Source organism: Typopeltis vanoorti, chromosome 12, assembly GCF_054136105.1.
Source record: "Typopeltis vanoorti isolate ZY-2024b chromosome 12, IOZ_Tvanoo_1.0, whole genome shotgun sequence".
NCBI lineage: Eukaryota > Metazoa > Arthropoda > Arachnida > Uropygi > Thelyphonidae > Typopeltis > Typopeltis vanoorti.
In genome coordinates this window covers 105,460,685-105,473,476 of record NC_143560.1, presented here as the reverse complement: position 1 = coordinate 105,473,476, position 12,792 = coordinate 105,460,685, and the positions used below count along the sequence as shown (strand labels likewise).

The 12,792-nt window shown below is 34.6% G+C and overlaps 1 protein-coding gene across 1 annotated transcript in view; it reads left to right on the top strand.

The window, feature by feature from the left end:
• The window catches only part of LOC150101107 (laminin subunit alpha lam-3-like), a 789,889-nt gene extending 777,908 nt beyond the window's left edge, over positions 1-11,981 (top strand). The window contains exon 64 of the mRNA XM_090402236.1: positions 11,810-11,981. Coding sequence (XP_090258362.1) covers positions 11,810-11,937 — 128 coding nt within the window. The 3' untranslated portion in view covers positions 11,938-11,981. The remainder of the gene's footprint in view (positions 1-11,809) is intronic.
• The last annotated feature ends 811 nt before the right edge of the window (positions 11,982-12,792 follow it).

Here is a 12,792-nt window from a genome sequence, read left to right as displayed (position 1 = left end):
AACATAAGATGTCTGAATTTAAAAGAAATGGAGCTAGCTGAGGGATTGGATAAGTATCAGATCAACATAATAGGAGTGACAAACAAAAAAAAAAAAAAAGCATTCAACACTAAATACAAGGCAGTCTCAAGTAGAGTGGTGTGGGCAAATATCAGAATGGGGAACTGGACAATGACACTTATTTGTGCCTATGGTCCCACAGAAGGTTCTACTAAGGTAGAAGTGGAGGAATTTTTTGATGCTTTAGAAAAAAGCAACTGACACAATGAAAAGGGAAAAGCTGATCCTTATTGGGGATCTAAATAGCAGAGTAGGAAATGATTGTGAGACATACAAAAATATTTTTGGAAAATTTGGAGAAAAGAACAAAGCTAATAATAATGGCAAATACCTGTTAGATTTCTGTTTTCTGGTTCAGGACATGGACTGGTTATTGCTAACGCCATGCTCCAACATAAAAATGTTGCACAAATTCACATGGAGAGAAGAGGCAAGGAATGAGAAAAATCTCATTGACTGTATTATTATGGATAGAAATATTTTCTCATTGATGCAAGACATTAGAGTGTACAGACGATTTGAAATTGCGATGGATCACCATTTAGTCTTGAGAGGATAAAATAGAATTTCATATTGAAAAGAAGAACATGTAAGAACGTTTTAAAGCAAATAAAAGTTGAGGAGCTCTCAGATGTGAATTTTAGGCTAAAATACACAAACATTATTCAAGAAAAAATGAAAGAGTTTGAGAACAGGAACCAAACTGATTGATTCAGCCAGACAGGCATATGGTGAGGTTGTCTGCAAGGATAGAAAAATCAGTACTCCATGATGGATACAGGAAATTAAAGAAGTAGTGAAGGAGAAGAAGAAAGCATATCAAAAGTTCCTGGTGAATAAGTCCATTTGTGCTCTTAGAAAATGCAGAGACAAATGTGAGAAAGCTAAAACACTGCAAAACTAGCTAAACAAAAGTCATAGGAAGACTTTGGTAAGAATATACAAAATAAATCTGAAGAAAGTGACAAGATATTCTGAAGGTTGTTAAAGAAGCTCAGAAATGGAGGAAAGTGTGCTGTAAAAGGAATTAGAGATGATAAAGGTGGTGTGAAAACTGGAGGAAAAATCCTTGAAGTATGGAGTAATTACTCTGAATAATTGCTAAATGAAACAAGCAGTGAGAGCACAGTTGTAAAAAACACTCAACAGGGATCAGTCAGGAATACATATCCATACTTGAAGTAGAAAAAAGCCATCAAAGGCCTGGAATATGGAAAGGCAGCAGGAGTAGATGATATTCAACCAGAAATGCTCAAGTATGGAGGTATAAAAGTCTTACAGTGACTACATAGTTCAGAAGGCCTGGACAGAGGGACAAATTCCGGATGATGGGAGTAGAGCTCTCATACTACCCATGTATGAAAAGGAAAATAAAACTGAATGTGAGAATTACAAGATATTTCTCTACTGAGTGTTCCTGTTAAGATTTACGCAAATATACTTGAGAAACGGTTGAGAAGGCTCTTGGAAGAAAAGCTTGGTGAACAACAAGCTGGATTCAGGCCAAATAGAGGCTGTCGGGATCAGATCTTTACTTTACAACAAATAGTTGAGAAATCATGGGAATATAACAAAGATCTGTATTTAAGTTTTGTAGATCTGGAAAAAGGTATATGACAAGGTGTTAAGAGAGAAGCTATTCAATATGCTACAGTTATATGGTGTCAATGGGGCATTATATCAAGCAATACTTAGACTTTATTTGAGTTGTAAGTCAGCAGTTAGAATTGAAGGACGTACAGGAAGATGGTTTAATGTTAAATCTGGTGTGAGACAAGGATGTACATTATCCCCTCTGTTATTCATTATCTATATGGATCACATTATGAAGGAAAGTGGTATTAAACATGATATCAAAACTGGAGGTGTTAATCTCAGCTCTTTACTTTATGTGGATAATGTTATACTTCTAAATAAATCCAATACAAGATTCCCTAACTAAATTGAATAACTATTGTAATAGACATGGTATGAAGGTCAGCAATAACAAGAAAGACAATGAAAATATCAACTGCATTGCGAATGGAAAACCTATACAACAAGTAACACATTTGGCACAATTTTTAGTGAAGATGGTAAATTAAATATGGAAATAGACAACAGAATCAACGAAGCTGATATGGTAGGAAGTAAATTAAATAAATTTATATAGAATAAGAGAGAAATTAGTCAAAACACTAAATTAGCCTATATACAAGAGTGTTCAAACCAATTTTAACTTATGGATCTGAGAGCTGGGTTTTAAAAGTAAAGCACTTGACCAAAGACTAGAGACCACAGATATGCGAGTCCTGAGAAAGATTAGGGGCATGAACAGATAGCATCAATGGCAATATAATATTAAAAACAAGGATATTAGGAAATAACTTGACATTGTCAGCATCCAGGAATGTGTTAGCAGAACTAATCTGAGGTGATATGATTATTTAAATAGAATGGGAGAAGAAAGATTAGCAAAAGAAGTAGTCTCTGCTAGGTTGATAAGAAAAAGACCCAGAGGAAGACCAAAATATAGGTGGATTGACACAGTAAAAAGTGCCTTAGTAGACAGAAATATAAGATCTGATAATGTTGGGGTCTTGACAGGTAACAGATTGATTTGGAGGAAAATTGTAGATAGGAAGTTAGTAATGTTGTAAATTTTTCATGTAGTACTATCTTATCCTGTACACACTTTCAGGAATTTGATGATGATTATTATTTTTTTATTCATAATCAGAGTTTAAAGAATACTTTATAGACTGCATGAAGGTGTACACTTATCATTTATAGAGAACAATACAAAAAAATATTTAATCATATCATGAAATGTGTAATCTTTATAGCATAATCTTTTTTCTTTGCACTCCAACTTTCTTGGTTTCCCAGAATTGCTCATTACACATTGAAATCAATAATTATGAAGTAAATTGTTATGCATATACATTCTGCTAATTTAGATATTATACTGCAATTCTGAAGTACTAATACTTTCCCTATAGGTTATCATTTAAAATATATATAGGTGCATGTGTCAAAAGAGAATTGAATTTCCAAATTTTCACAATAGAATAAAAATTGTTTTGCCTTTGATGGCTAAACTCCTCACACAAAATAAAACTGCAAAGTAACAGAGCTGCACTATTTTTTTTTTTTTTTATCCAAACATGATTGTACCAGATAATTTTTGATTTTTTGATATAGAAATTAAATTGTAATTACTATAAATCAGGAAATTATGTGATATGGATAACTGGGGAAAGTAATATAAAAAAAGCACTGTATCATCCTACAAAAGCAACATCAGAATAAAATATATTGAATATCTGATTCAGAAAGGTGAAAAACAAATTTCTGCATGTAAGATATTCAGTTATTGTTTGGGGCTTTTTAATGTGCCTATTGGGATATGTTCTTTCTTCTGAATCTCAATAGGTGGTCAAGCAATGCCTATTACTTGAGCTAATAGTAGGAATGTTAGCATTTATATCCAAGACGATTCATTTCTGAGATGGCAAAGTAGCAGAAGTTGCACAAGGAGCGGTAACATTCAGGGTAAAAAAGAAATGTTAGGAAGATGCAGAAAAGTTGGAGCCTCCACCTTTCAAGTAGTTTTTGCTCAACTGATGATGAGGAAAATTTTTCTAGCTCTGAAGATAGTGATTCTGCCTGTAGTTTAGATGTCTCTGTACAGAAGATGGGTGATCACCACTGAATGCACACCACCTGTCCATGATTTCTATTCATAAGTAAGCAAGGAATTACTGAAGACTGATCCAACATATTTTAGGCTCTTTCTGTCTATTTTTGGATGATGATATTCTTTCCATCAGAGTGGAACAGGCATGCTTGCCAACAACAATCTGTATTATCACATTAAACTTTAGAGCTCAATGGATACTGGTCTAAAAGAATGAAAGCTGAACATGCATCATGAAGTATTTGCATTTTCAGAATAATGAGGAACATGATCAAGAAACACATCATTGCTCAACAAAGCAAATGATCTTTTGATGAAAATTCGTCAGAAATTTAGATCGCTACACATTCCTCAGAAAGACTTAGTATCGATGAATGACTTATGCCATTCAAAAGGCTTACTTGAATTGTAAGCAGTATATTCTCCGAAAGAAAGCAAAGCATGGAGTGAAATTTTTTTATGCTTTGCAAAGCACAATGTGGATATCTATGGGATTTGAAACCTTATAAGAAAAGCAGACTATATGTAAGCATGATAAATATTCATATCTCCCCTTAATAATGCAATTATTAGACTCTTTACTGGGGAAAGGTTAATGCCTTACAATGGGAAACTGCTATATGTGTCTTGGACTGCCGATTTGCTTTTACAGCATCATACAGATAGTTATGGTACTGTAAATCCAAAGAGTAAAGACATGCCTCCAGATCTAGCATCAGAGGCATTGAAGGGGAAAAAATGCAAGCTTATTAACAAGGGAAAGTCTTTATAACGTTGGAAAGAAAAAAAATGTTTTTCCATGATCTTCCTTGCACAATCCATCCATGGAATCTGTAGAGAAGCATGGTTTCAAGAAACATAAACCCACTGTTACATGTGCATATAATGACACTTTGGGTGGAATCAGTAGGTGCAATGAGAGGCATCATTTTATTCTGTAATGAGGAAACAACATAAAAATATTACAAAAGGCATTTGGACATATACTGAATTTTATCATTTGGAACATTTTTCTCCTGGAAGGATTTTGGATTTGGGAAGATTTCCAAACTTTTGAGGTTGAGTTCTGGTAACAAACCATCTTCCAGAACCTTTACCATCCACAGCTCAAAACAGCATGCAAATGTTATGTCTGCTCATAAATTTTTTTTTTTTTAAATCAGAAAGGAGACAACAGTCTGGCATATCCTAAATGTAGAACTACTTTGTTCGTTTGCTCATAAAAACCTTTATTTTAGGGCGTTCCACACTGTTCGTTGCAACTTCCTGTTCATGATATCTACTCTATAACATAAAATGATAAGCTTTTTTTGTAATTTTTGTGTCACATTTTTTGTCAAGTTATTTGAAATGTTTTGAAACTCAGGGGCTACCCTGAGTGTCATCAGAATTCAAGGAGAACTGGCCTACCAGTCTGCAACTTGGGGGATTGGGCGCTAGAGGGACCCCCTTCGAGTTTTCAAAATTTGATTCATCAGAATTCAAGGAGAATCGGCCTACCAGTCCGGAACGCAGGCAGAACCCCCTAGTAGTATATAAATTTGAACAGGATGAAATCAAAAATATTTCTTTTCAGGACTAAAAATATTGATACACAGATGCCTGACTGTACTGATTCCAATTCTGCTTGAAGGGCAATTTTTTAAGCTTGATAATTTGTTGCTCTTTTGAAATGGCTAATAGGACATTTTTGAAGGAATAAAATAAGAATAGGAAGAATCATCATGGCACTTATGCCTTCCAGATGCAAACACTTTCCTTTTTTCTGCTTTTTTTTATGTCTAGAACCACAAAAGTTTGGAAATCTATAATATATTAATACTATATGTTGGTCATTAACATCTGAGATAAGACTAAACATGTTTTTTTCAAACCTCCAATAAACTGAATAATGGCCTTGCACTTTACAAAATCAAATTCATCTACCACCTAAATATTTTCATAAACATTGGTGTCAGTGTGGAGATACTAATTCACATCCACTTAGCAAAACAGCAACAACTCTCGAATTATAGCTACCCAAGCATAGTCATCGCAATCAGAAAAATTACTGAAATCTCAGTTTGTATAAGGTGAAAAGTAAGGCCATGATTCTGTTTTGATTGGAATTATAGCAGCAGCAACTATGAGACAAGTGCATTGTGCGTCTGATATTTTCCAGCTGTTTTGCATGGTGAAAAATGCAACTTCCTGGTAAGGAAGTTGTACAAGACGGGCTAACTTCAGTTGAAAAACCCTGATGAAGATTCTTAAAGTACTAGAAAGGTTTCAAAGAAAGGCATTTCTGACCAAAGAAAGCTCTCCTCTCATCTGCATTAGAGGCATACACTATGGACCATGTATCTTATCTGTAAAGCACATGTTTTTTGGCTGATTTGATTATTTTGCACAGCAAAGAGACCTTAATTTCTTATTCAAATTCTCTGCAGACACCATAGTCTCAGGCAACGCATTGCAATCATTCACAACTTCTCCATACGAAAAAAAAACATGCTTCTCACACCCTCCTCATGCAGCTTCCAGGGATGATCTCTTGTTCCAAGTTAATCCTATAGCAACCTCTTACCAACTTGTACCTCTCTCGTATCATCCCCTCTTTCTCCAACTCACTAGACTCTAAATTGCATCTTCTCAACCTATCTTCATATTCAACATTCCAGAGATCAGAAACTACCTTAGACTCTGGACACTTTCTAACATTTCTTTGTCCTGTTGAAAACCAGGTGACCAAAATTGTGCACAGTAGTCCATATGTGGTCGCTAATCTAAGCCTTATACATTGGAACCAGAATCCTTACTTCTACAAGTCAGTATGCTCCACACATCATTCCCAGAAGTCATTGTGTCCTCTAAATTTTAGATCCTTATCTACCATTATCTCAAGATCTCTTATTTCCTCCACCTCCAACAATATTTCCCAACCAAACATAAATTCCTACATCCCATCTTTGTTTTCTAAATTTTAAACCTTACATTTCACAACAGTGAATTGGTATCTCCATTCCCATGCCCATTAACTCAATCTATTCAAGTCTTATTGTATGGTCACAACATCTGCTTTACTCCTCATAGTTCATCCCAACTTTGCATCTTCTACAAATAACTGAATATCCCCATCCCAATCTTCCCCAAGAATATTGCTTCCCCATGCACAACTTGCTGATACCTATCCAGATAGCCAATCTCCAATCCACTGCACTATTCTAATATCCAACTCCATCCATTCTAGTTTGATTATCAACTTATCATAATCCTTTGCAGTCTAAATATACTACTGTGTATCCATTCCCCACAGCCAATGCTGTTGTCACCTTACTGGAATAAATAAGTATAATACTAAAACACAACCTCCCTTTACCAAATCCATGCTGTCCATCAAAGATAATACCATTGTTGTCAACCCAGTTCAGGTTCCTGTTTCTCATCAGCCTCTCCAACACTTTAACCACAACAGCTGATACACAGACAAAGCCTATAATTTAATGATTGTGTTCTGTCACCTCCCTTATGAAGTGGCACAATATTGCCTTCCTTCCACACCTTCAGAACTCAATCCAATGTAATATTCAAACATGAGTATTAACTCATTAATACTCATGTCAAGGCAGATTTCAACTCCCTGGCATATTCCTTCAAAATATGTGGTGATATATCATCAATTCCTCATATACCTCTTGCTCACAATCAATCTCTCCTCCTCTCCATTATGTCACATTCACAAAATTAAATATTTTGTGAATTTGTGTCCATTAAATATCTCAAATACATCCTCCACAGCAGTTGTTCTTATACCATTTTCTCCAATCATTGTCATCCTTCCATAATCTTCTTTTGTTGGCTACATATTGAAAGGACTCCCTAGGATTTTTTTTGGCTACATTAGCTAAATGATGCTCATACCGAACTTTTGCTACCATTACCAACAAAGTCATCCTCCTTGCCTGTTCTTTATATTCCTCATGGAATTGATTATTACCACTCATCTTATGTTGCTTCCATAATGCTTTTTTCCTCTGTATCACATGCTTACTCTCTTCATTCATCGTTTTTACATTTACCTTATTTAACCTTCTGATCCTTTGAATACAGTTAGACATTGCTTCTACTACATAGTTCTTGAATATCACCCAAGCAGCATTGATCTCCTTTCCATCCAAACTCCTCATTCCATGCTACACCTGCAAGCTGTCTCCTGAGCTCCTCGTAATCACTTCATGGTCACTGTCATCAACTGGAGGGTCATTTGACACCTCATTTATAATAGCATCCACTGATGAGATGATCAAATCCAAGACCCTCAATCCTCTTGTGCCCTCTGTTATATACTGCTTGAGGTAGTTGTCCCTCAAAAACTCATCTTCTTTGCTTCCAATTGCTATCATCATCCATATCTATATTGCGAAAATTAAAATCACCCATAATAATGATCAACCTTTTCTTATTTGCTTGCTTGATTATACATTTCATGGTCACTACCATCCATATTACTGGTCTATGGCAACATCCCACTAAGTATTTCATTTTATTCGCCTCTATCTCACACACCATACTGCCTCAAAACCACTGCCACTAGTTCACTCTTGCATCTCCATCTTGTATGGACATAACTTTTTCTATGATCAAATAATCACATCCTTCCATCTCTATTCCTTTCAAGATGTCATTTCTCATCCAACATGTCTCACTTGTTCCAATAATTTTTAAGTGAACAAAATCAATGCAATCATTTCATTTTCCTTGTTTCTTATACTGTTAGCATTTGTATACAACCATTACAGCTTATTCCTGGATCTATAACAAGTTTCACTGATACCACTTATTAGATATCACTTTGTCATACTTTCCTCGAGCCATTTCCTTTTCTTCTTATTCATTCCAGAACCTTCTTCAAATCCAACTGCTTTCCCTAGTTCCCCGATCATACCTTTGCCTTTTTTTTTTTTTTTTTTTTTTTTTTTGTTTACACATACACATTCATATCCTGGAGCTTGGAGCTTCAGCCTTTCTTACACTGTTTTTCCCTGTCCTTGTTTGTCTTGCACACTTGTTCTCACATTCCTTACACTCCTGCTACCCACCTCTTCACTCATAAGCACCACTTCAATCTCTCCTTCCTTACTGTTCTGCTCTTTCACATTCTTCTTACTAGATCAGATTCTTTCTCTGCACTCATACTCTCCAGCAGCAGTCTCTCCAAATGCAAACAAACAGTGTTGCAAGTTTTACATTACTTGAAAAGGTAAACAAAAAATATGGCTACCTGCAGAATACAGAAAATAGCATTTTATTATTAGAGTGGTAGTAGTTTGTTATAAGTGGGATAAAAAGACTCTTTTCATGTACATATAAGCTTATATTAGAAAACTTACTTTGTGATCATGATGTAAATTGCTGACCTGGTTGGCCAAGTGGTTAGCATATTTGCTCTCCAGCAAATTATAGACCAATCGGTATCTCAGGCATGGTGATAAAAGTACTAGAAAAATTGGTCAAAAAGAGAATTCAAATGGGTAGATAATATGATACTGTATGAGGGTCACATGGCTTCGTGAAAGAAAATTTACTAATTTTTTTATAATAGAGTTACAGCTGAGTTGGATAAAGGAAACAGCTACATGGTGATTTTGACAGAATACCACATGGAACTCTGTTACACAAATTAGAACAAATGAGGATGGACATGACACTGGTTAAATGGATAAGATAGTGGCTGCTTGACAAATATCAAAAAGTGGTATGTGGTGTGCTGCGACCATTGCTGTTTAATTTGTACAGAAATGATATAGGAAATAACCTGGAAGGAAACATTCAGTTGTTTGCTGATGACGTGAAATTTAGGTAGAACAATAGTTAATGAAGGAATGGAGAGCTTGCAGGAAATTTAAATAGGTTGTCAGTATGGATAAAAGATAATGGTTGTCAGTTTAATGTGGAGAAATGTGAAGTTATGCATTATGGGGAAAAAAGATTACAAGCAGTGTATCACATTGATAGCACTGTACTCTAGGAAATAGATGAAGTTAGAGATTTAGGGGTGGTGGTAGACAGTGTGTTAAAGTTTAGTGGACATATTGATAAGGTAGCCCATGAGATTACTAGGCTAATGAAGAACACATTAACATATAGAGATAAGGAAATTGTTATTCCTCTTTATAAGGCCTTGATACCTACATCTGGATTACTCTGCTCTGGTCCCTTGGAAGATGAGGAAGCAGTAGAAAGGATTCAGATGTGAGTGGCCTGTGAAATGTTTCCTATAAGGATATATTGAGGGCATGTGTATTGCAAAAGTTGGTTGATAGGAGAAAAAGAAGGGATATGATAGAAACATTTAAGTTACTTAGAGGGCTTTATAGGATTAACGTAGAGAAAATGTTTCAGCACTTGGGGCCTTAGTATCCCATAATACAAAGCATGTATCCTTATGGATATGGGAAAGTCCATACCCAGATCAGTTTCAACTTAAATGAGGTCTCATCAGTGGGAGCCAGACCCACAGGTGATGCTAAGTTTAAAGTAATGCAAAAGTTATATTTTCATATACAAGTAGCCAAAAGGTGTGACACATTATTAAAATACTCTGGATTAGAGATAGCTGTTGGAAGTTTTCCCACTTGGTTATACTATAAATTAAATATGAAGTTTCGTTTTCAATTATATACTAAACAGAAATACTGATATTTCTTTTACAGACTTAATTTATAATAATCACAGGTTTACTCTGATTATCAAAAAATTAAATTATTTAAGAAAGAAAGAAGGATTGGAATTTTTTTAAAAAAAAGGTTTAAAAAATGTCCATTAAGAAATTCCAAGTCAACGTTTCAGTTGTTTTCAAGATATATATTATTCACTTTGCAAGACGTGTTACTCGAAATATTGTGTAAATGATTTTTGCAATAATTTCTAAAGTTTGAGTTAATATGATTACTCAAGATGCACATATAGTTTTACGCTATCCCTGTAAAACTATAACATTCAAAATCTCTTTAGTATGCAGGAAAAGTGAAGCCAGTCCAAAATGCAAAAGGGATCTTGTAACTGAAAGCACCTTATCTTCTGAATTAGTTCAGTAAAAAAATGTGGATAAGTGTCTTAAGTGCATAGAAAAATAGTGAAAGTTACAAAAAAAGTAAATAAACATTCTTAAATTTGGTTCTCTTACTCGTAACCACCCTATAACACTTTTGTAAAATATCAATGCCCTATCTACAGTCTGTAGTATCTAAGTAAGAAAAAAAGGATTAATATTTTAAGAAATAAGCAGAAATTAGGGAACTCACCAATCAGTAAAATACAAAATATTAATTTCAACTTTATACAGAAGTGAAATAAAAAATACAGAAATAAACTATATGTTTTAAAATATGCCTTGTTTTGCATATGTGTATCCTTACAATATTATTTCAGTTTTCTCGTGATGAATTTTTCATGAACCCTTTGCGTATCATATTCCTATACCCATTCCCGACTCCTATCCTTCACCAACCTTTCCAATACTTTAGCTGTCCTTTTCTGAATACCAATTGATCTATATTTGCTATTTATTGTGCGGTCTCCTTTATGTAATGGAACTATCTTGCCCTCTTTTTCTACTACCTTGGGAGACCCTTTTAGTGCTGAAATTTAAACAGACACTGCCAGTTCTCTTGCACTCTCCTGCAAGATATCCCATTTAATTTCATGGCTGTATTTACATTGAGATTTTGCAATATCCCGAGCACTTCCTCACCTACCTCTAATCTCACATAGGTTCCTGTCACATCAGTTAATACATTTTCTTCACCTGGAGAAGCCTGATTGTATGTGTGTTGTGTAAACACACACAGCATTTTTAACATCCATGTGACTACATTTTACTGTCAGGTCTATAACTAAGTTTCTGTTTGAGATCTTCTAATGTGTGGAAGATTTCATTTCCATGTTTCAGTTGGATTAGGTGTTGAGGAATATCTGTAATATCAAACTACAAAGACAGGCAGATCTCATTTTTCTATTTGTACATATACTACTCTAAAAGAGTTATAGTATGTAACTACTTGTTTTACTAATTTTATATTTCTCTTTTAGATCATTTGGATAATAATCAGAGCAGCTTCTTCGGATGTCTCCATAAAGTGAACATAAATGGAAACTCAATTAACTGGATGGCATTACCATTCGTACACAACATATATGCTTCTTCTTGTCCTGTGTGACTGAACTTTTAAATCTGTTTAAATTAAAATATTAAGTTTTATCTGCAGTTGTGTGAATTAGTTTTATATAAAAAAAATTAAAAATAACTATAGTGGTACAAAATTAAATACCTACTGTTTTTTTCAAATCTGACTGGTCATTGTTTCAAAGTACAACTTGACCACCTTTTCAAGAGAAAGATCTTCAGGTCAGTACATGAATAGTCACTGAAGTAAAGGCTCTTAATTGCAAATTGTGTTTATGCAGTCCCTGACTTAACATACAACTGCTATCTGTTTTTAGTTCTGATAATAAAACTTTGGCCCAGAAACCTAGACAAAAGAGAACAGACAAGATTGATTTGTAGTAGCAGGAAATTTGGTTTTACAATTACACTTTTCTGAAAATTAATTATGAATACATTACTTCTTTCAAAACTATGAAAATTTTGAAAGAAAAATAATTTTCAGAAATATACAAATATGCATTTCCCCTTCATAACACACTGTGGCATTCAGTGTAATTTTTTAAAGATATCTTTCATTGTATCGTATTACTGCACACAAATGATCTTGTGAAGATATAGGCCTCTCATAATAAGTTTAGTTTAATCCTTTATCCAAGTGTGAGCAAACAAAGTTTGCGTTTGAAAGTATCTTCAAGACTGGGGTAAGGTGGTACAACACTGGGAAACTCGTTGCAAAGATGGAGAAAGCTCTCTCATCACTCCTATCTCAGTATCTTCCATAATGCAAAGCACATCTCCTTGCAGATATGTGTAATGCTATGCATTAAGGCAAGGGCCATTACCCATACCAATAAAGGTCGAAACCATTATGGGTAGTGGCCCTTGCCTTAATGCATAGCATTATACA